At 40.4% G+C, this 24,354-nt stretch overlaps 3 protein-coding genes across 7 annotated transcripts in view; 1 reads left to right on the forward strand and 2 right to left on the reverse strand.

Moving 5' to 3' along the window:
- sec14l8 (SEC14-like lipid binding 8) lies at positions 1-17,535 on the reverse strand. 4 transcript variants are annotated; one of them, XM_042099763.1, is made up of 13 exons: positions 17,399-17,535; positions 16,635-16,850; positions 15,417-15,492; positions 13,685-13,728; positions 12,358-12,420; positions 10,929-11,117; positions 10,493-10,588; positions 10,146-10,206; positions 9,075-9,158; positions 8,812-8,918; positions 3,429-3,568; positions 2,689-2,858; positions 1-1,298 (listed from the first exon to the last, which is right to left on the reverse strand). In XM_042099763.1, exons 2-13 carry the CDS (start codon positions 16,686-16,688, stop codon positions 1,168-1,170), a joined length of 1,215 nt encoding a protein of 404 aa, XP_041955697.1. In that variant the 5' UTR covers positions 16,689-16,850; positions 17,399-17,535; the 3' UTR covers positions 1-1,167. The 4 variants fall into 4 exon arrangements, with proteins under 4 accessions (XP_041955697.1, XP_041955696.1, XP_041955695.1 ...); XM_042099762.1 differs by lacking the exon at positions 17,399-17,535 and adding an exon at positions 16,930-17,298 and having other exon boundaries at positions 16,635-16,820; XM_042099761.1 differs by lacking the exon at positions 17,399-17,535 and adding an exon at positions 16,930-17,298.
- Positions 17,430-22,420, forward strand: rnf215 (ring finger protein 215). Its single transcript, XM_042099765.1, has 10 exons — positions 17,430-17,645; positions 17,906-18,061; positions 18,472-18,543; positions 18,653-18,738; positions 18,835-18,889; positions 19,056-19,160; positions 19,437-19,553; positions 19,641-19,784; positions 20,442-20,544; positions 20,864-22,420. The coding sequence occupies exons 1-10, from the start codon at positions 17,430-17,432 to the stop codon at positions 20,875-20,877; spliced, it is 1,068 nt and encodes a 355-aa protein (XP_041955699.1). The 3' UTR covers positions 20,878-22,420.
- ascc2 (activating signal cointegrator 1 complex subunit 2) overlaps positions 21,352-24,354 on the reverse strand; it is a 15,827-nt gene continuing 12,824 nt past the window's right edge. For both annotated transcript variants that reach the window (XM_042099759.1, XM_042099760.1), the window contains exons 17-19: positions 24,253-24,340; positions 23,662-23,756; positions 21,352-23,044 (exon numbers count right to left, since the gene is read on the reverse strand). In XM_042099759.1, coding sequence (XP_041955693.1) covers positions 22,873-23,044; positions 23,662-23,756; positions 24,253-24,340 — 355 coding nt within the window. In that variant the 3' untranslated portion in view covers positions 21,352-22,872. The remainder of the gene's footprint in view (positions 23,045-23,661; positions 23,757-24,252; positions 24,341-24,354) is intronic.

Raw genomic sequence — 24,354 nt, forward strand, 5'->3', positions numbered from 1 at the left:
TATTCTAAAAACATTTTTATTTTGCTCTTTGTGATTATGGTACATTTAACCATTTTCTTGACATTAGTTAGTGCATTACTCAAATGCAGTAAACCACATATAGTTTAAATACCTGACTATATTTTGTGTTTCATTGTTAAGTTAACAGACATTTCATCGTTTAAGATCACAAATAAACATTAATTTGACATTTTGCTACCTAAACACAGGCAACCTATGGATGGATAATACTGACTGCATTTAGTGAATAACTTTGAATGTAATAGCAGCAACTACATTCATGTACATATATGTATCTAAATATTCTGAGCACACCAAGTTTGTTGATCTTCAACAGCCAAAGGGGAAAAAACATGATTTCTCAAAGCACTTGTCAAATTATGGACTCATTTAAGACTCAAATTAAGACTCAAAACCTCTATGCACTTCATTATTAGTTTCTTATTTTATATTGTGTGATGTTATTGTGATCATACTGAGTGACAACACACGTCACATAGTCATGACAAATTGATTTTCAATGCTGCAAGCAATGCTTGGGTCAATGTCTGATTAACATCTCAAAAAAAGGAACAAAACAAGAAATGCCTCAGATTATCTGGGAGATTTTGCAATTTAAGTTGTAACCTAACTGTAACTTCTGTTATGTTATAACTGAAATTGCATTATTTCACAATTAACATTCTAACAAATAAAGTGCATAATTATTTTTCTTTTTAAACATTGATATTAAATAATAAATTGGGCTGATGAAAGAAAGGTGAGTGAAAGAAAAGTGATGATGAAAACAAAATCAGTTGTAAGACTATTCTTCTCATAAATAATCTAAGTACTCATATATTCAAGTAAACCAGGTTGTTGCAGCACTATCCGAACAATTCATGTCTGTTCCCTGAGTAGGGATGGCTGTGTTGCCCCATGTTAGCTGATGTTGACCGCTCCATATGATCAGGCTTCAACATGCTGTCTCATACACAATGCATGTTTATATGCATATATATTGATGGCAAATCTAGGTGGCTAAAAAACAACAGCTCAAACAGCCGACAGGATCCCAACTGTCCTGGTTTTCATAAAACCTTGTGTAATTAATTTGATGTACTCCTACGTCTTCTTCCATACAGATATAGATAGCCATGTTCATATACGTGTTTATATTTCAGCCGCTCATTGGCTGGGGGCCTCTGTAGTCCCGCTCTTCTCGCTAAGTGATTGGCTGTCCGACTGTAGTATCTCCACTGTGAAGCTGACGGTCTTCGAACGAAGGAAACTGTAGGTGTTGTCAAATCTTAGGACATCTGGAAATCACAGAAAGGAAAGATGTGCAACATGTAGCAGTTGACTGTCCACTTACACCATGTCAATATTACATTGCCATACATACTGCTGTTGAATGAAAGCTATACATTTTTTATTGTATATAGCAAGTATGAGTCCATTCAACATGGGTCACAATGTTAAATTGTGTTATTCCACTGCTTGGTTGAATTTCCCATTGTCCTACGTAATTTAGAACGACCATTAACCGTATGTTATTTGCACACCTATGAAGTAGATCCATTTTGTGGGCCGTATCACACTTGTATATTAATTTGCCGAACTCGTTGTGAAGTTTAAATGAACTGTCACGTTGCATCTGAGCTGTAAAATGCAGACGTTCAGAACATGGCAACATTGTAGCATATGACGGAGGTGGCTTTTAGCTAGATGGATGACAGCAGGCTAAGTAAAATAGCGATGTTTCCAAGCTAAAGTTCATCAGAATCTTGGGATACGCCCGCTTGACAACGGGAGGGATAGAACTAACGACTGGCCTTTGGCCGTAGCAACCATCTATTTAGAACTAGTAACGGCAATTTGTCCTGCAAGTTAAGAAATTAGTTGATATGTGTTGGAAGAAAGTAGTTCTACAAACAAGACAAGTTTTAGCGATTAAAACGTTTAAATTGTAACATGAACACAACGCAAGTGGCAACAGTGGAATAAGCGGGATAATGGACTCCACGGTGGTCTGTTCACAGAAGTTAATGCACTTACGAGGTTTAAACCGCTTCGCGTCGGGGCCGTTTTACAACCTCGACCATGCATTAACTTCTGTGAACAGACCACCGTGTCATCCATTATCCCTTACTTGAATCATAATATAATACATATGTAAATATAAATACACCAAACATGTGTACACAAAAAACAGGCCCACATTTTAAAAAATGTAATGTATTTTTTTTTGTGTCTGACCATTGTGACCAACTGTAGGCCTACTGTAACTAGCGCATAGCCGCTCTGCTGGCGATCCGGGCGAGTGCTGACGCTGTAAACCTTGTTGTTTGTTTGTTTGTTTGTTTTTACTTGTCGCGTGCATGAGTGATTGTCTAACCTGTTTGCCGCCTTACAAAGTTTAAGGGCTATTCTCTCCCTGTATCAGGGTCATATCCTGCATGTGATTGTTGTATGTATGTGACAGTTGTCCCCTATGTATGTGATTGTTGTTCACAGCGAATGCACTTTACAGCCCAAGACAAATTTCCCCTTAGAGGGAAAATAAAGTTTCTTATCTTAGTGGAGCAGCCATTGCCTCTCACTTGAGAAATGGTTTGCCTGGGTTTGATACCCAACACTGTGAGTCCTATAACTTTGGAATAGTGTCAGCTCAATCCCACTGACTTTGCTTTGCTTGGATTTACTTACACACTCCCGGGTCGGCACACGTAAGGGAGCCCTCCTCTGGCACCAGGTGGGCATTGTACCGGTCACTGGCCACCATTTCCTTCATCTGACTGGCACGCTGCCACTCACCCAGCTTGGCCTTCATGAACACCCCAAAACCAATGTCTGCCCCATCGCTGGCAAACTGCCACCTGGGAGAGAGAGAGTGAGGGAGGGGGAGAGAGAGAGTGAGGGAGGGGGAGAGAAAAGGGTGGCTGAACAAGTAAGAGAAAGCGTGTCTTGGTCTTTTTGTTCCTTTTGTAAGACTTGGTAGTCTGCAGATACTGGCAGTCTCAACAGGAAAATACAAACAATGTAGATAATAAATGTACTGGATAGCTGCTAAGAGATAATCATGTCCACATGCTTAAAAATGTACTGAAAAACTATGAGTAAGTAACAGCAAAAGTGTTTTTAAACATTCCCTAATTGAGTCTTGTACATTGCCATTAAAATCAATGTCCAAACCTAAGCCTGTTTGTAAACATATATTTTCTTGTTTATTCAAATACACTGTAGACCAAGGGGGTTTTAACTGATTGTAACCAAGGGACCACCATTCTGACCGAGAAACAAAGTGAGGAGGACCACTGTTGTGAGTGACATAAAAACAGTGATTACCACAGTGCGACGTTATCGTTCATTCATGCCTAGCCAGGGACCATCTGCAATACCTTCACAGACCACCAGTGGGCCACAGACTATGGCTGCTGCCCCCTCACCTCAGTACAGATCCTGGGATCAGCATTTCGTACTCCAGGTGGTGAGAGGAGCCTCTGCTGATGGTGATGACATTCTCATACTGGATATTCATGGAGTCGAGCACGTAGTATGACCTTGGCACCTGCCCACCATATTTGATCTGCATCCAAAGAAACACATGGACAGGGGGCTGCTGAGAGGTTCACAAAGCAATGTAATGACATGAGTGTAAATAAAGTACTTCGGTGAAAGCATGTAAAAGAAACATGATAAAAACACCAATAATGTTTACCTGTGGTTTTGAAATAAATCTAATCCAATCTATTTTCTTTACAAAAGTTAAAAAATATATACATCTCATTTCAAGAATAAACAATTTATCAGAGATGATCACATATATTTTTAGGAATGTTACATCCCAACTTCATATGGTCACATTTCACTAATATTTTGCTTGTTCACAATTTGCCTAAATTGGAAGCTACTGTAGGTCTTCTATAGGCTTCACTTTTAAAGTCGCTGCAGAATGTAACCATCTTCTCTGTGTCATCTCTACTTCATTGGCTAAAATAGACCACAGGACTGTGTATAAGACCATTTTTCTAATGGTGAAACACTAAGTTTCCTCCAACACAATATCAACACAGGAGGTGGCACTAGTAGGGTGTGTTTAATAAGATGCAATATACATTATTTATCATCAATGATATGATTGATTTAGTTTATATATTGTGATGTACTATAATAAAAACAACGACTCATGTAACAGTATTGTATGTTTGAATATTACCATAACTCCATCTATTCAGTATTATATAATGTAGTACTTACTTACCTTGCAAGCTCTGCACTTTGGAAATGCACATGGAAATTAGGACACTGTACAACACCTTTAAATCACCCAAAATGTCCAAATAAATAATAGATTTGTTCATTTGAGAGTTTCATAACGTGATGATCTATTCTGCTTTTTTTCAGTCAGTTGTTATCAAGCTTGCACAGAGAGCCTAACCTTATGGATGACAATTTACTTTGGAAATGTTGTCATTTGTCAGTTTGGTTATCTGTTATGGTTATCCGTGTCGTACACAGATGTTAGAAGTAATGGCAGATAATGAGGACTCATTCAAAGGAGTTGTCATTTCGCTGATGTGCTTTTGGTGTTTCGGGTTTGGGCGATCCATCCCAAAAGCACACTGAATAGAATTTATGGAAATTAACTTAAAAGAGTGATTTATTACGGCTTATAGTAGCATAACCTTTCCCAGTAGTGTACATCAGACTTGACATGTAACAGTGAAAGAAATATACAATTTCAAGGACTGAATTTACCCCTGAAAAAATAAATACTGTGCATTACTTCCTCTGTCCTCAGGTTTGTTAGATTTTAAAAAGCTATTGAAAATGTCTGAAAGTATAATTATTTGTCTGTAAATAACAGAAACCTCTTCCTGTTTTTGACACTGTAACCCAGTGCTCTTTACTCTTGCTGAGTGAAACTCTCCCTGCAGAATTTTTTTGAATTACCGCTATATACAATACATACTTGGATTATACATACTGTATGGATTTCACTGCTGTTTGTCTCTCATATACCTGCATCAGTTTTGTTTTCCCTAAGGAGCGTGTGTAAAACAAGCATTTGCATGGCTCATGCAATTCAGATGAACAACACTTTGTCTGTGGTCATTTGCATGTTTTTTCAGAAACTCAACTCAACTGTTGTTAGTGCAGTATTAGAAGTCAATTTGTATTCTCTTTTGATATCTCTTCTTCTGCCACATGAGTCTTTCTGTTAGCACAGGTATTCAGATTAGCATATTCTTCAGTACAATTCTTCAAAAATCTGTCATTTGAGAGAGAGAGAGAATTTTGTATGAGATTTATTGGAGATTGTAGACACATTGTTAGTTGAACATTCAGGGAGGGATGGAGGAGCGGGGGGATGTCACGTTCACTTGTCACATGTAGGACCTGCTCTTTTCTCAGAACTGCAACAGACTTTTCTGCAAGAGTTTCCATTTGTATCCAAACACACAAGAGCAATTCCACTTCCTCTTCCATCACAGTTTATACATTGTAATAACACTTGTACAGGCACACTCCTTTAGTTTGTGGACATTGTATCGAAGGTTACAAACACATGAGTACTGAACAGTACCTTCCCTTTGAAATGTTCTCCATTACAAATGATATAAACTAGGCCAATAGTGATATTGGATACAAAACAGAATGGTTTAATGTGACAGTGATTCAGTCAGACATTTCCACACTCGTTTATGTTTTTTCCAATTGTTCATCCATCCAACCGTACTCCTATGCTAGCTAATACAAACAAATAAATAAAACAAAATGGACTTGTGAAAGCTCACTTCACCAGAAGCTGTGACTTCCCACAGCTTGTTAAAGGTTCTGTGAGGCTTTCTTGGGAGCTCCTTCTTCTCCTGATGGTTGATTGTACCTTTTTCTATGTATCTACAAAGGGGCAGAGACAACACGTCTACAGTCATTCTGGGTAAGGTTAACCAGGCCTGGCCCTGCAGTGGTCTACTGCTTCAGGTCTGTCCCCAGAGCCCAACCTTCCAACCACATGACTGATGAGTCAGCAGAAAAAAAAATGGTGACCAAGCTTCAGCCAGGAAACCAGGGTGGTTCTATTTCAGAATGAGTACCATGGCAATTATGGAACTCTCATTGGGGTGGTTAAAAAAGGGTTCAGGTAATTGTACAGTTACCATTCTGGACAGTAGCCTACTTGAAATCTCTTAATTCATCACAATGGGTCCTGGACCTGCACCCACTGGCTAAACAGTGTGAGCAGACCATGCCCCAAAACAAAGTCTTCTACATAAGACTGTTCCAAGTAGAACTAAACACAATGATAATAAAAACAACTACTACTCTGAGTTATTTAAAATAAATAAAACATGTAATCAATAATTTACAGAGGACAAACAAATGAGACAAGTAAGTCTCTGGCAGAGAGAGACAATGTCTTGACAATATTGTGTCTTTTGCTACTTTAAGAAAGCCTGACACATTTCACATCAGTGTACTATGTCTGCAGGCAGTATCTGTCAACCGCCACATGACTGACCCTTCAAGCCCTTCAGAGCAGGCTGCAGCGGGGCAGGAAAGTAGATTGTAAATTGGGTGCAGTCAGGGTGAGTTACCGCAGCAGGCATTTCTAACCAACGAACACATGATTGTGAAATCAGGAAGTAAAACTGCCATTAGCCCATGTGAGGATTCGCCAGGGCTTCCTCTTACAACAGACCCACCACGTGATGTCTTTGTGGGCCATGTGAGCGCTGGTTCTTATGCATGTTTATGAAATGGGGAAATTCCTTTGCTTAAGTCCAGTGGGGTAACTTTCCACGTTCTGGCTTCTGCACAAAAGCCCTAATAAAAACACTACCCACTTTCATAACCAGGAGATTATGACCCACTGTTCAATGGCAAGCACTGCTACAGCAAAGGACAAAGCAAGCCTGACTATACACAGCGCGATCATATTAGTGTCATCTACAAGCACATGGCTTTACCAATACTTGCCACACCCGTGTAGAGCAAAGCATTACTCAGCTGATAAACATGCTCATCTACACAAAGCAAGAAGCACTAAACCAATCAATGTTGGATGATATATGGCTGGAGGGGTAGATGGGTGCAACACATGCGGCTTAAGCAATATCGCAGGATAGGGAGTGTGGATAAACTATATATCAAGACAGGAGATGCCCTGTAGGAGCCTAAAAGTAGTCTATTTAAGTTAAAATATTTTTACATTTAAAAAGGTACAAGTTCTTTAAAAGGATAAATATGATTTAAAAATGTTAAAATGCATTGAATTGCTCTGTAAGCAGGACTTTTAATGTGATTCTGATGCCCACTATTGGGGTGCTTTATTTTGATATGTGGGGAGTGGGGGGGGAATGGAAATAGAAAGGAGATTGGAGCGAAATAGTTTTTTGACCTCTCTCTCTCTCTCTCCATGCTACCCTCGAAATGTTTATATTTTATGGATAACTTTCTTTATTTTTGTAATGTTGATTTGAGTTTTAAGTAAACAGTTAAACATAAGAAGTGGACTCATGGAATCTTTTCAGGTGTTTTTTGAGACAAGGGAGTTTGCTGAGCATCAAGCTAAAGCTTCAATTCCGTCCGTTCTTACCAGCCTTTCTTCGCGCATGTTTACAGGGTTCCCACAAACTTTTTAAACATCATATTCAAGGACTTTTCAAGGGCAATACAGGCCCAAATTTCTCAAATTCTAGCAGCATACACAGCACATTTTGAGACCCTGACCATGGTAATAAGAACTGTTGCAAAACTGAGAATTTTTATGATGAGAACTATAAGGCTTAAAAGAAGTTAATAGACAAGAATTAAAAAAAGAGAAAGGCTTGAATGCCTAAATACGCGTTGCAACCTGTTACAATAATTGTAGCCTATGTGATCTCTTCCTTTTTCTAACACAAAAAATAGGTAGGATCCATGGGAACCCTGTGTTTATTTATGTGTTGTGTATAAGCTTGCGCTTATATTGTTTCACAGATCTTGTCCAATCACATTAATACTAACTGATATTAATGACTGTGTATCTTGTGAAACCTTCAAAGCAAACTAGGGGGAAGTGCTGTGTGTGTGTGGGATCTAACAGTGCAAAGTAAAGGCCATCGCATACTGAGTCATATACTAAGGGTGTGTGTGTTTGTTTGTGTGTGTGTGTGTGTGTGTGTGTGTGTGTGTGTGTGTGTGTGTGTATGCATGCGTGAGTGAGCGCGTGGGTGTGAAATTGTTGCATGTTTAAAAATAAATAGGCCGACAACCTCACATTGGATTAATTATATATTGACATATTCCAAAACTTCTGTCTGTTATGATTTTTCACAGTGTCAGTAAATGAGGTTTCTTACTGCCGCGTTCTGTATTTGATGAATTGGAAAAAAAAACTCATACCGTAATTATGTGTAACTATTAGCCATGGTTTATAGATTGATTTTGCAAAATTTCATCAGCTATGAGGTTAATATAAGGTGTGTGACTGTATGCTACTGAGACATTGAATTTCCCCTTGGGGATCAATAAAGTATCTATCTATCTATCTAATACACGGGGGCAATATGGTATTAATATGGTTTTGGTTTTTTTAACTTGCATAAAACACTGCCCTGCGGTTTACACACAATGCGGCTAATACACAGGAAATGACTGTACTAAATAAAGGGTTTGGGTTTGCAAAGGTCTTGGGGTTGAGCACAATGTGCAGCACAAACTACATGGTGGCCCTCTGTGCAGCTTCTGTTCAGCAGCTGTGTGTATGAATGAGCTACGCAGCTTCTGTTCAGCAGCTGTGTGTGTGAACCTGTGCCGCTGGGACCCCTGGGGTTCTGCACTCACCCTGGTCCTGCAGCGTGGGTCTCCGTCCGGGTCGGTCAGCTTTCCCCCGTAGACGGCAGGAAGCTCCTCGGGGTCAATGTGTCGCTGCAGCACCTCCTTCCAGTTGGCTGCAGCACACACACACACACAAAAAAAAAAACACACCAGAGCAAGCGAACCAGTGGGCCAGATGTCAGTTGAGTGAGAGACCGAGTGAGCTGGCTTGTGAACAAACACTGAAGCGATGAGATGCTATGTGATAAGGGAAAGAAGTGAAACCTCACCCCCGAGGACGATGATCTTGCGCTGTGTGTCTTCGCTGAGGAAGTGTTTGACCAGATTGTATGCCACAGGAAATATCTTGGGAGCTACAGAGATCAAAACTTAAAGTTATGTAGCATCAGGGAAGCAGTAAGCTCAGTGAGGAAGAGGCATCAGCACATGCATTACTTTGGATAAAAGCATCTGGGCATCAGCACATGCATTACTTTGGATAAAAGCATCTGGTCATCAGCACATGCATTGCTTTGGATAAAAGCATCTGGTCATCAGCACATGCATTACTTTGGATAAAAGCATCTGGTCATCAGCACATGCATTACTTTGGATAAAAGCATCTGGGCATCAGCACATGCATTACTTTGGATAAAAGCATCTGGGCATCAGCACATGCATTACTTTGGATAAAAGCATCTGGTCATCAGCACATGCATTACTTTGGATAAAAGCATCTGGGCATCAGCACATGCATTACTTTGGATAAAAGCATCTGGTCATCAGCACATGCATTACTTTGGATAAAAGCATCTGGTCATCAGCACATGCATTACTTTGGATAAAAGCATCTGGTCATCAGCACATGCATTACTTTGGATAAAAGCATCTGGGCATCAGCACATGCATTACTTTGGATAAAAGCATCTGGGCATCAGCACATGCATTACTTTGGATAAAAGCATCTGGTCATCAGCACATGCATTACTTTGGATAAAAGCATCTGGTCATCAGCACATGCATTACTTTGGATAAAAGCATCTGGTCATCAGCACATGCATTACTTTGGATAAAAGCATCTGGTCATCAGCACATGCATTACTTTGGATAAAAGCATCTGGTCATCAGCACATGCATTACTTTGGATAAAAGCATCTGGTCACATAAACTTAAACATATAACAATGCAAGCACTACTTTGCAATTAACTAGATGGATGCATACTATAAATAGATACTATATTGATTCCAAGGAAATTGAGGACAAAAGTATAAGCTAGTTTTTATAAATAGATACATATAAATAGAATAGAAATATGAAGACACGGAGATGCTCCTGAAGTTATTGATTGAGTAAGCTTACCTTTAATGACAAACAGCCTCTTGAGGCCTTCAGGATAGTTGTCCTCAAACGCAGTGAGTACCTGATGCAGTAAAGGAGAACAAGGGTGGGTTTCACCAACGTGGTTTAAATTAATCCTAGTTTAGGCCTAAACTAGGTTTAGTAAATCTAGGTTTACATAGGGGTTTAATTAAAGAATAAAAGACAGGAATACAAAAACAAAAAATTTTTACTTTTCTTGTTTTGCCACATACAAAAAACAATGACAAATCAGCAAAATCAAGTTGTGCCACATCAGAAGCAAGGGAAACCATGATGGCCATTACAAGATGAACCTGCTTGACAAATGAGTTTAAATGAATGCCCACCTCTGTGTAAGTGTCTATGGCCGGCTTCCAAAGATGTCTCATTCCCAATCCCTCCAGGTCATAAATCATAGTAATCGACTCAATGTTTTTACCCAGCTGAGATGGGAAAGGGACGACAGGATGGGAAAGAGGATGGGGATTAAAGATAAATAAGACTCACTATATCTGCAAATGTCAGGACAAACTAAAATGAGTCATGTTCGAAAACTAACACGATATTATAATGCATTTATGTTTATAAATAAGACATTTAGAAACAGAGTGACATACTGTACAAATAAAATATTTGCAACTTATCACAGAGGAACAGTTAAGTTATTCTATACGCACCATAGCACATCACAAGATTCATACGATGACACGACGACATGCAAATTGCAATTTTATTTCTGTTATGAGTGGGTCTGCACTGAGGTGCACAGACAGCGAGAGGTACCTTCTCACTCTGCAGGTCACACTCCTTCTGCAGCATCTCACAGTCTCTGACTTTGGACTTGATGAAGTCCTGCTTGGAGGCGGACAGCAGGAGACCCTTGGGGTCCACTGGCCCGATGACATCGTACCAGATAGGGCTGCCCTCCCGGTCATAGCCACACATACCCCCAGAGAGGTGCTTCTCAATCACCTATGCAGTGGACAAGTCTACAAATCAAACACACTGATCTCTCCACATGCACGTCCTACAACCTTCACATACAGGTGCATCCAGATGTGGGTGTAGTTTAGAATTTGAAAAGGAAATGCTGTTAGTCATCAAAGACTTGAGCCCTGCCAGTGGACTTCAAATTGCTTTAGGCTACCTGGTACAATGCATTAAATAGTAAAATGACAAATAATATAAATGTAAAAAGTCCACCTACAACTATTCGTTCACAATTATGGAGCAAATATTGTAGTTGCTTAATACAACTAGCAGCTACTGCTTTGGTGCTGTTCTGGATGGAGACCTAGAAAACAATTGCATTTAATTTGTAAAGTTTGTTAAATTATGTCCATCCCCTGTCATTAGCACAATGCACTTACGTAAGAACTGAAAGGCTGAGGTAATTCCTAATGGGTTAACATGTTCCAACTAAGTTGAACCTTTTTTGGTTGGAACGTGTTTAAGATTCAAGACTCAAGATTGTCTTCATTACATCTCATTATAACAGTATTGTGTTGCTTAAACAGTATTATAACAGTATTGTGTTGCTTAAAAACAAGAACTACTTACAGTAGCTTCCATATATTTTTTCAAATCTACACAGGAGAGAAGTTAAAATTCCTAGTGCTATAGGTAGGGGATTTCACACAGCAACCAAGCCTATTTACCAAAGCCTATTTACCAAAAACAAAATCACTAACAAATCAACTTTTGTGGGGAAAAATATCACCAACAGAACAGCCTTCAAGAGAATTCCACTGTGGTTATCAATAGTTTAGCATTATATTATATTACGGGGTTCCCACTTTAAGTCAAATGTAAAATTCCATGACTTTTCCCTGATAAAAAAACTTGAATTTCCATGACTTACTATATAATGAATGGAACAATATACTGATCAATAATTTCAGAGCAGCCACGTAGTGTTTACTTTTTTAGAGCGGGAGATGAATAAATGGGATTGAATAAACAAAGTTGGGCTACTCAGGCAATCAGTAAAGCTAATAACCACATATACACCAATTCTGAATGTAAATATTTGTATTATTGTAGTTTGGCAAGTGCATTTTAAACTGCTACAACAAAATTCCCTGATATTCCATGGCTTTGCCCCAAAAATGATAAAAATCCCTGACTTTCCATGTCTGAAATAGGCTTTCCAAAATTCCATGATATTCCAGAAATTCCATGACCTGTGGGAACCCTGCATATAGCTGTTTACCTCAGGTGGCCTCCAGTCTGTTGTTATTGTATCGACTTTCATATGCTTCCTGAACTCCAGATGCTGAAATAGAAAGGATCTGATTACACTCAAACCAAAATAACACAAAACAGGCTTGACAACAAAACAGCAGTTATCTCCATAAAGCACTGACATATTTATTTGAGTAGCACAGTGTTTTCAGGCTGGAGAATCAGCCCTAGAAACAGAGGAAGACTTAACCCATTTGGGGTCCTTATCAGGACCAGATAAGCAGCTAAAACCTTAATTACACCCATTATTTTAGTAATTAGTTGTGTGTAATTATCACACCCAATATAATATCCTTTGATTCGTCAGCACTGTCCCATTAATCACCCCAGAGGATACTGACAGAGAGCTTTAACAGCTGCAGCTCAAACAAGCCAACAACCGAAAGACATGGCACTCACTTAATACATTACTTTATTAATTCATCTGATATGTTTTCATCCAAAAAATTAGGAATAGCATTCAAACTACAGTATAATAGAAGACGTAAGCAGGCATCAAAGACTAGTCTACAATGTATTCTGTTTAGAGGTAATCCATACAGGATTCTGAGTGAACATCCATTCTGGATCACAGACTGGTATGTTGTTACTCATTGTCAGCCGTAGCATGAGGTTGCACAAATCAAGGTGCTATTTAAGCAATATTAAAGGAACCATATGTAAGATTGTGGCCAAACCTGGTACTGCAATCACTTTCAAATTACTGTAGAGCAGTGTATTCCCTCCCCCTCCCCCCTGACTCGAGGATGCCAACCCGGATGCCGAAACACTACTGACTTCGTGATTACTAGATAGGTGGAGGGTGGCGCGTCAGGCCAAAACACAACATGACATGGCAAAACACAACATCAACATCAGTTGAGGGCTGCAACTTCACTTTTTAAATGACAATATCCTGGCCGGACTACTGTTGTCAGTGATATTAGTATTTGAAATGATCATGATTTCTTAATGTCTAGTGACTTATCAGGGCCATTTTATGATTAACTGAAATACATTTCTTACATCCGGTTCCTTTAAGACTGGGCTTTACTGCAATCAGAATGCTGAGGTGCTTAGTGGTTAGACGTGGCCTCAACCCAATCATATTATTTCTTCTTTTTTTCATGAATTCTATTTTGCCTTGATGGTGTCTAATTTGCTGAATCAACCCCCTGAGTAATTAGCAGGGCATTTGATCTGGATTTGGTTCCCAAAGAGCCTTGAGGTTGGTGTTGTTTTGCTCATTTAAACCAGTAAGTCCAAACCTATCCATGCAAAGCCTGAGGCAGTGAGAGGAAGGAGACATGGGATACCTTTCGCAGCATGGCCTCCGCTTTCTGAACATTGAAATTTCTAGCTGAAAAAAGAAACAGTGGTAGTAGCATGGAGATGGGGAGATAGAAATAAGAGAGAGATTGAGACAATACAGTTAAAAGACAACGAACATTACTGGTAAGATACACATCTAAATGTGCAGGCTGTAGGCTCAGACAGACTTATGTGGGGTTGACCAGTTTAGTGTGTTATCTGCTAACACATACACATGCAAATAAATACAGGCAGGGTGTACTCAAATATGATGGTTACAATGCAATGACCTACACAGACATGTAGCCTATCATCGAAGGAAATACTATGGCAAAGGAGAAATCAGGAAAGCTTAGGCTTGATGCGGTTTCCTTGGAATAAATATTAATGCCAGGAGCTTGCAGCACAATGCAGCGTTATGGGGCTAATGAGTGAAATTCAGCCCAGTCATGCTAATGCGCAGCTAAGCATATTTCACTTCCCTCATAGTGGTACGACAGAGATCCACAGTACCTAATGGAGTCACAGATTAGAACATTTAATACTTAAAAAGTGTAGCAGGGCATCACAAATCACATGTGCTTCACATCTTGTCTGTCTCCTTACAAACGTGTGTGGATCGTAAAAGTGTAAAGAGGTACAAGAAATATATCCATTAATGCCCTATCCCGTCTGCCTCTCAAATAAATAACAACGACCTAGTGCTGAAAGGGTCTTTAATTAGATACATCCTCTGGATTATGCTCCTGTCATAGTGAATGGACCCTACGTGACAGTTAGACAGTTAGCCTTGACGGCGCTGCTGACCTACAACAATGTGGACTTTAAGCGTGTAAAACTATCTAAGTACTGGACAGCTGACTGTAGCCATTAGGGTGTTTAATGTGGAGCTTTGTGGATCCACAACTCAGACCTAATGCTCTCAGGGAGTCGGACGTGAGGATTTAACCCACATCTTTGAGAAAGAGTGAGTGAGAGTGCAGTGCAGAGTGAGAGTACTGCATGTGTTCATCCATAGTATCTCAGGCTTCATCCTAGCACTTAGTAGGTCTAACAATTATTGTACTGTCTTAGAAATAAAATAAAAAAAATCCAGAAATGAAAAGTACCCAGGGTGCAAAGGGGAAAATAATTCAGAGCTGGGCACAACCAACAATAATGCACCACAATAAGTGCACAGAGGTGTAAAGCACAGCGAACACTGGGCACCATTGTCATTGACTTGACCGATACATTCAGCCGTTTGTTTCGCAGTTTTAATCTGATTAAACTGCAGATTAGCACTGATTCAGCCCAGCTTGTCTTCGGCCTGTGGCACAAGGCCTGCGTTTCTCAAGCCTCATTCACACAATGAAGCTCGCGAAGACAAGAGCTACACAATGCATGTTGGTCTGTCTGTCTCTTGGCCTGTGTGTCGTCACTTAGCCTAAACAATGATAGCCTGATAAGTGGCCACTGTAACTACAGCTGCACTTGGCTGTTGATGTGAAACTCAACTCATGTAATCAAGAATTAATTACTTTAATATATAACAACTGAACCCACTGTAATATACTGTATTTGGTGCAAAATGATGAGCATAGATGCAAGCGATTATGGAAAACAGTCTTGAAAACTTGACATCAGGCCTGGCACCTGTCTGTATGTGGCACAGGTTGACTCATTCAACTCACTGAACAACTGCTGTCTGTACAGCTGAATAAGTGGACTGGGAAGATGTACTATTTTGCCTCTCACCTCTGAGCCACCGTAGCAGAAAGTGGTCGCTCTGTGACGGACACTCGGGAAGGATGTCCTTAACCCTCTCACGAAACTAGCATGGACAGTGGAGAAGAAAAGAGAGCAGCCGTGCGAAAGCCATGGAAGAAGACATTGGGGACAATGTAATGACAACAAATGTGAATCTACTCATTAATTCTCATTGTAAATCAAGTTTTGCCACAGACAGTGACCACTATTATCTATGTATTACAGATTACAGACTACATTACAGCTACTAAGAAAAAGGCTAAAACTAAGAACATGCTCCACCATTTACAGTGTCAAAATTAGTCTTATTGGGGGTCAGTGATGTAAAATGCAATATTATAGTAGTCAAAATCATAGGAGCTACACTGCCGCGCAAAGGCAAAAGGAAGTAACTTCATCTTTGGTCGAAAATTAGTTATGGTCATTTTTGTGATATTCAAGACCTCCTTTAGCATGTGGAGAAATATCTTGAGTCAATTTGGTTGTTTTTTTATTATTATATTATTTATTTAAACAGTAACCCCCTAAAGCCTAAGAGAAACCAAGGCAGAACGCATGAACTCCCGAGTTATGGTTCTTTTGTTTTGTGTTAGGGCGCTGACGTTGAGTTAAGGTCAGTTAAGGTAGTCTGCCTTTGTTTATCCATGCGCTGAGGTTTAGTTAAGGTACTCTGCTTTTGTTTAGCCATGCATCAAAGTGAAGTGCCTTGGCACGGCTCTTTATTTGTTAGCAGATAATACAAAGGCAGAGTACAGTAACTTCCCAATAAGGGCCAAAGGTTATTGTACCTTGTACAATACAAGGTTATTGTACCTTGTATTGTGTTATTGTAGCTGGTCAATGAGCTAAGTCTACTAATAAACAAGAGTAATAATCTTACTTAACCAATGTAATGTATGACTGATTCAGATAAACCCACACTAGGAAAGGTGAATATCTGACATCTTAAGGCATTTCCGAAATATAGCCTATATGGTAAACAAGTCATTTAACAGCCTCAAACAGTTGCCAAATGAATTATGTTCATCTATGGCATCATACTGGTTTGTTTAAAACACGTGTAGGCCTAGTAGCCTACACTACAGCCTACAGGACACTGGTAGCCTACTACAAACTGGTGTAGCTTGACCACGAATAAGCGTCACCATACTTGTGCCACAGTCATTACATAGCTGTAGTATTTGAAGAACCAACAGGTTGGTTTACCTGTTCCAAAGCTTCAGCCTGTTTTGGGCTCAGGTTGCCGACATGTCCACTCATGCTGGCAGTGTGTTTTGACAGTTCGCTAGAGGCACAGACCGGGAGAGAAGTTCTTTTTCCTCCCTTTAGTGCAGAGGCTCTTGATGGAGGCAGCCTTTGGGGGCGCTCACAAGGTCTTCAACCCGTATTGCGCTAATAACAGTAAAACGTCTGTCTTCATTGCTTGAATGATGAACAAAACAAATTAATATTATATGATAGACAAAATATATCGACACAGCCTAATGATTCACCTCCTTACCATCGATGCAACGCTGACACTTGTTGAGCTGCCAGGCATCCTGAGTGGATTGACTGTTGCCTGCCCTTGCGCCCCCTCATCAATGTGTGCGAATGGCAATTCCATGAGGCATGCCAGTGATTATTACGGTCACTGATGCCAAGTTGTGACGTCCACTAGCTTTGTAGCTCTGTATTGTAGGTCTAAAGCTTCAAATATAGCTTTGTCGATAATCGAACTAAATCGTGTATTCTTTCAAACATTAAAATCTTAACATGCGCAACAACATGTTCTATTTTTTTTGTTCAGAGCTTAGCAGCATCGTCAGAAGGCTACTTTAAACTTTTTTTTCTTTCCGGCAGATGGCGACCTATAGCACAACTCTATCCAGCCTTTTCCTGTGATACCAGGAAGTCATTTTGTTTACATTCTGCACAGCAGTCTCCAGTAGCTACATTTCCAACAATAATGCAGGGCATTTAATATTTACCAATACTCAATCGTTGTTGTTACAGTTCATCATGGGGTCCAAAGCTATATCTGCTCAGCTGATTCTGTTTGCGTCTATGTTTTGCTTGCGTCTGATGTCAGCTGAACAGGTAGCCTTGGTGGAAATCTCTCTGCAGGGACGCCAGGCCATCAGTAGCACTTTACGCGGAGAAGTGATCGAGGGTAGTTTAAGCGACAAGAGCCCGGATAGAAAAGAAAATGACAATCTTAAAGGAGACCTGCGATTAGTAAGTAGACTGAACCGAAATGTGATGTCGTTGTCGGGGGACGCAGCATTGCGCACTGCTCTGTCAAAACCACAGTAGCCTATCCCCTGTCTGTGTTTGGTTTAGTGAATCAGACGGGACTCTTTAATTCACACGGTCTAATGCTATGCACCAAGCTTGTCATTCAGCAACATCGCGTTGCCTGTCTGAACAGGCGTCTTTATTGCAGATAGCGGCCAGGCCCTTATTACGCATCATTTTATTTATTTATTTTTCACCAGCTGCATGAAGATGAAACCCTAAATGCCGACGAACATGAGCCAAAGGAAGATAGTAAGGCAACGAATCCTTGGATAGGTGTCGTCCCTGTCGAAGTGGAAGATGGCAAAAGTCCCGTTGGTAGTCAAGAGTCCTTCGCAACTGCCATGGTCAATAAGGTAGGCTGAAAGACACGAAAAGCTGCAAGTATTTAAATGAAAAGCACACACACAAAATGAAATTTGTGAGTATTTGCTATTAACTTAAATGTCAGTGTAGTAGATTTGTTTTTCCTGTGTAGCAGAGACAAAGTTGTGTGAGTGTAATGTACCATTCCCAAGCCTTGCATGTTAGGTCTGCTGTCCAAATTAAATGATGGCCATTTCCTCAGTAACTGACACTGAGCTCATAGTGCTAGATCATTCCATCCCTTGTAGTAAACTATCTTTAGGTTTGTAGGGCATATCATAGGGTATTTCTTGTACATGGAACCCTAGTCTTAGACTGAAAGAGAATTACACTGAAAAAGAGCTTTTAGACAAGGACTCCATGATGTGCCTACTTAAAATGTTAATTTGTTTGTTTTAAGATGAAGCGAGCACTTGTTCTAGGAGCGTCTGCACTCATTATCCTGGCCCTCAACCAAAACACTGTCCGAGAGGTAAGTCCAACACCGATTTCAGCTCTAGAATGCACCATGTGATAGCCTGATGCTTATTCAATGCTGTTATGATGGGCACAGATGATGTAAACATGCCTTTCTTCGATAGATGGATCTCTCTCAAGTGCTCTCAAAACCAATTATAGTTATTCAGACATCGGAAAATGTCACAAAACTCATTGGAGCACTCCTTAGGTAATCTCTGTAAAATGTTGACCTTCTTTCTTACTGATTCAATCTCTGAAACTGAAAGCATGGACTAAATGTTAGTTCTTTTCTGTGTATGCACAGGGGCCTGCACGCCACTGCGAAAATCACATACAAGACCTTTCTAAAGGACAACTTGGTGAGGCATTTACCATGTTACTAGGTCAATCTGGAGGATGCCACTAATACATGATGGTGGTGAATTAACACATTTTAATATTAAATTTGAAACATTACTCTGGAATTCAGGTTCATGTCACCCATCACTGATGATTAAATGATTTACTCTTACTTCCTGGTTACAGGGGGCCACTCTGACTTTGTGGTCGAGCTGTGGGCGATCGAGAGGCGGTCTGTACGGAGAGTGGCAAGGGGTCATCTGTACAGGAGAGACCAACTCCCAGGTCCAGGTGGGGGAGACAGCGACACTCTAAAAAATAAAACAAGTTTGTACTTCCATCAGTGTTGAAATCACAACCTTCCCCAGTGTTTTCCTTTGAAAATACACACAGCACAGTGTTGTGTTGTGTAGTGTACAAGCAAGTGTTGTGTGTGCAGTACACCTGATGAATAATTTCCCAAACAACACAACACCAGAACCACCTGTGCCATGGGTGTATATGTGCACAGCATTGTAAATGTAAATGAAATGAATACATTCAAATGTAAATATGGCTTTCTTACAGAAATATCTGCAGCAGCTGTGGAACACAGTAGTTCTAGTAGCGCTCATCCTCTGTACCGGTGTTCTTGTTCAAGCTCGCTGGCAGTATCAGGACAACCAGTTCAGTGACGACCTGGAGGTAGGCGACCCACAGGTGTCATGCTACAAAGAACAACATGAATCCAGAATCCTGCGATCTTCAATGTCTGTCTCTTTCTGTTTATAGTTACTTCCAAAGCAGGACATCATCAAGAGGCTGTCGGCTCTGAAAACAAGAACTTACATTCAACCAAAGACATGGGGGGACCCGTCACAGCCTACAGAAACAGACAACTGTGCTGTTTGTCTAGAACAGTTCAATAACAACCAGGTATACCTTTACTTTGAGATACTTTTTCAAGGGGAAAAAAATTGTCTTCAGTTTTAAAGTGCGGTGACTGATCAACATCTTGTCTTAGCCAACACTAAAAAGAGATATCCAGTGATTTTTCACATAGATCTGTTTCTCAAGGTCATCCAAGGGGGTATTCCAAGTACGTGGTTTAGTGACAAACCTGGGTAAGTTAACTCAGAGTAAGTGGTAAACCTCCTAATAGAAGAGCTGTATGGCTTCATTCTCCTAACAATGCAATGGCATAGGGCTGTTGTTGTAGGAGATTTATCACCCCCGTACTGTTGGTACGAAAACAATCGGTTTTAACTAGCTTGAGTTGCTGCAGCCAACAGTTAGAGATTCCAGGCAGCTACAGTGCTACACTCTGGGGGCATGTTCATGAGCCTCCATGTACATGCCCCCAGAGTGTAGTGCTGTACTGTAACTGCTTTGCTGCTTTAGCTGTTGGTTGCAACAACTTGAGCTAGGTAAAACCGATTGTTTTTCGTTTTTATTTTCATACCAACAGTACTCAACAGTGACCTCAAGAAACGGAGATCTGTGTGGAAAATCGCCGGATTTCTCTTATAATGTGGTGGATTTGTCATGAGATATTGTATTTTTAGTGAATTACGTGCCTGCTCTGTCCTGTAGTGTTTGAGAGTGTTGCCCTGCATGCATGAGTTCCACAGAGACTGCGTGGACCCTTGGTTGTTGCTTCAGCAGACCTGTCCATTATGCAAGCGTAGCGTATTGGGTGAGTGAAACAGTGATCAAGTTGAACATAATATGAAACTTAAAGTGACTTAAAATGCTGACCACTTGGTTATTCTTATGTAGTATACCATATGTTCTTGCATACTAAGTTTGCATGCAAAATCATGACTAAGCTTTGAGAGTTTTCTCATGTGGGCTACTTTGTTCAATTCTATTTTCACATATTCCATGTAACATTCCATTACACAAACTCAATGGTATGCCAAGTCTAACAGAACAATGTACCCACACACAAATTTCCCACCGTGACAGTTGGAAAAAAGTCCAACAGAAAACCTCATCTTCTTTGTTATCTGCAGGTAATTTTTGTTGATAGCTGGTGGAACGTTCAGGACTGGGGCAGGAGGAAGGACAGCCCTTTTTGGACATGTGTATGTGACCTGGAAATAGACTCATGTCTTCCCGAGTACTGTACAGAAGAGATCCCTTGGTGTGAGCGGATCTCAAACGACTGCACAAACATTGCTCATACCCCAGACAAACAAACTGTGGCAGCCTGGGGATGAACAGCTGCCTGAACCACAGGAACAGGAAAGAATAGTATTTCTGTGTCAATGGCTTTGAACAGTATTCTTCTGACAGTAGTCTAGTGAGTAGATTCTGTTACACTCAAGTTTTAGTACTGTATTTTTAGTTCTGCTTGTTGGCACGCAATCTTTGTTGGGTCAGTCTGTATGAAACTTCACCATTTAAAGCTAACGAAGGACCGATGGATAGGATGTTCTCTGCAAATATGCCTGCAGTGGGCACAATAGGAATGTTACACAAATATTTTGAGCCAACTGTTGGAACTGTATAACAATATATATTTTTTATTAATGTTTTTAATCCAAAGCATGGCTATTTATACCCAGAGATGTTAACTCTAAATTCAGACTTTAGACCAAGCCCCTGAATACAGATGAACTACCAATATGCTCAGCAAATACATGCAATGGAGAATTATTAATCCATATCCAATAATCCTATATTAAGTATAGGAAATAATTATACTATATATTTTGTCTGTTACAAACCCTACAAAACCCTAACAGCATGGTCAGTGTTCAAAATAGATGCTCAGTATGATTGGTAATGTGGGCTGGTTCACCCAAACATACACCAGAACAGTGTTTATATGCACAGGACTTAACATGGTGTATTACTATGAGTTCTTAACATTTCAAGGCACTCCAATAGGCCAGAAGTCAGGTGAACAGTAAAGGAATTTGTCCATTTTAACTCCTCCACAGCAGCGCAGAGGCTCATTATGACATACCTCTTAAAACAATTCTGTACTGATGTTGGGATACAACGTTTAAGCAAATACAAAAGGGTCAACCTCTGACCTAAGGGAAGGTTGGAAGGTCACCTTCCACCACGAGATGTTCAACACGTGTGTTCTCACGTGCTGGCTCAAGATTCTGCGGACATTTAACAAATTGACATGGAATAAGTGCTTCAACTATTTATTTTGTTGCCCCCTCCTCCTTATCTTTTACGCTTGCTTCAAGAAAAGCAATCATAAAAATGTCCTCTTACAAAAAAAAGCATGTTGTTGAACATTGCATGATGGCACTCACTACGTTTTACTGGAAAATTCCACCTAATGATCTCACCCGCAGTTGACCTCAACAGCTAGCTGATGTTTACGAGCTAAAAGCCTTGAATGCTTGTCAACTAGTCTCTACAGCCCCTGTAAAGACCTAAGGTTTGGAAATGTCTACAATCACAGCATGGCAGAGGATACCTTCACACTCACTCTCAGACACTCTCACACACACACACAACTATCAGGGAGAGTCTGCTTGGACCTGTCTTCACCTGTAAACTCTTTGATTTCATTTGTTGATCACTAAAAATGTTGCAAGAGCTAATTGTGTCTCGTCTCTCTATGTTAAACCCACTTGTTTCATGGCAAAATGAAAGAAAACAAAACTGTTTGCTCTTTGGCTTAGAATAAGGGGGGAATTTACTGTATTTTTGGGGGTAGGTGTAATACAGTTGCTTCCTGTAAAAAATAAAACAAACAAAAAAGGTTTATGTGGCTGAACTAATCAAAAGTATTTTAAACAAACCCTTTTGTGCGCAATTTCATTTTTTGTCAAAAAGAACACCCCAGGCAGAAATTGAGCGAGTCTCTACTGCTGAGAACTGTGAGTAGTCAGGTAAACCTTGACTTGGGGCCCTTTTGGAGTTCATTTCCCCCTGTGCTGTGCTTTGATGCGAGTCGTCCATCCTCGTCCTCATCCCTCCGACGGACCGTTGTTGAGTGGCACCTCTGCCACCGATGTGACGTCCAGAGACCCCCCGATTGGGTTCAGCGGCCTCAGGATGGGATCATGCCCTTGTTCCGCTTGCGGTCAGCCATGTTTCTGCGGTTGTGGTTGGCACCTCGGCTCTTGTTGGCCTCCTTCCTCCGCCGGTCCAGCACCGTCTCCTGGGTCTGGCCCTGGCCTTTGGGTTTCCCTTCCACTTGGCGGGGAGGAGGGGGTCTGTATCTGCACAGCAGAGGGAAGACGTGGTCATATATGTGGTATTATTGCTGTGTTAATATATGGCGCCAGCAAAATACACCGTTCTGATTGGCAATTAGTTTCCTCAAGTTACAGCATGATCAGTTATTTTTTAAATGACAGTGATTTTGAAATCAGTGTAAATGGCCATTTCCAAAAGCTAGCTTGTCAAGACAACACAAGTAATGAATCTGTTTAGTCAAAACATTGGGTGCAATGCCTTGGGTGAGATGTACCATTATCACTTGATGATAGCTGACAGTACTGTTTTACAACACTTACTGCCCCATCATCCAATTACCATTTACTTTGTGATCATTACTGTATAACAAAAGCAAATTCTAAAGTAGTCCTTCTACAGTCATACAGTAAACACTCTGCTCCGTCCAGCATCTTGTTTGTTTGATTTCACTTATGGATTTTTATGGATCTGTAAATTTGTGTGTGGAGCGATTCACTCTGTGCATAGAAAAAGCACTATATATGTTTGTCTGTAAACATATAAACACTTTGTGCTCTATGCTTGAAAAGTGCTATATATATAAAATTGTAAACACTCATTGCGAAGATCCACTGTCCAGTGACAGGGAGAGAGGTCTTACCCTCTCCTGTGTTGCATAGCAGCCCTTCTGGCCTCAGCCCTCTCCCTCAGTACAGCAGGGTCCTGGACAAACAGGTCTCTCTTCACACCGTCATCCTAAAGGACAGGGCACAGATTGTAGGGTGGCCTCAATTAATATGTTAATTGATCAATTCAAGTCAATTAAGATATGTACTTACTTAAGGATACTTACAAGACAATCTTTACTGGGATAATGGGAAGATATTTTAACAGTACAAAGAAAATAGTAAAATGTTTTCAAATAACTGATTTCAATCCAACCATTTTCTTCATATTTTGCCACAGAAGACACACACAAAAATACACATACATGCCGTAAAGACTTGGTCTTTGTAATGGATCAGAAAGACTAAGTATGGCCCCAGCCGTGGCGCGACTGGCTGGGGCACCTGCACCGTGCGCCGGCGACCCGGGTTCGATTCCCGCCCTGTGGTCCTTTCCGGATCCCACCCCGACTCTCTCTCCCACTCAGTTCCTGTCATTCTCTACTATCCTGTCAATTAAAGGCATAAAAGGCCAAAAAAATACACTAATAAAACAAAAAAAACAAAAAAGAAAGACTAAGTATTACCTTGTTCTCTACATCTTCATCCTCTTCCTCCTCTTCTCTGCCCTGGGCCTTCTTGTGCATTTGAAGGACCAGTGGGGTGGTAAATGGTCTGTTGTGAACAGA

Source organism: Alosa sapidissima, chromosome 8, assembly GCF_018492685.1.
Source record: "Alosa sapidissima isolate fAloSap1 chromosome 8, fAloSap1.pri, whole genome shotgun sequence".
Taxonomy (NCBI): Eukaryota; Metazoa; Chordata; class Actinopteri; order Clupeiformes; family Clupeidae; genus Alosa; species Alosa sapidissima.

Bases quoted from the DNA above. Each gene is read 5' to 3' on its own strand.
- sec14l8 (XM_042099763.1), bottom strand. From the start codon at position 16,688: ATGAGTGGACATGTCGGCAACCTGAGCCCAAAACAGGCTGAAGCTTTG. The intron at 13,729-15,416 runs GTGAGAGGCAAA...TTCTTTTTTCAG, and splicing joins TCTGCTACGGTGGCTCAGAG to CTAGAAATTTCAATGTTCAG. The intron at 8,919-9,074 runs GTGAGGTTTCAC...TGTGTGCTGCAG, and splicing joins CAAGATCATCGTCCTCGGGG to CCAACTGGAAGGAGGTGCTG.
- rnf215 (XM_042099765.1), top strand. From the start codon at position 17,430: ATGGGGTCCAAAGCTATATCTGCTCAGCTGATTCTGTTTGCGTCTATG. The intron at 17,646-17,905 runs GTAAGTAGACTG...ATTTTTCACCAG, and splicing joins TTAAAGGAGACCTGCGATTA to CTGCATGAAGATGAAACCCT. The intron at 19,785-20,441 runs GTATACCTTTAC...TCTGTCCTGTAG, and splicing joins AACAGTTCAATAACAACCAG to TGTTTGAGAGTGTTGCCCTG.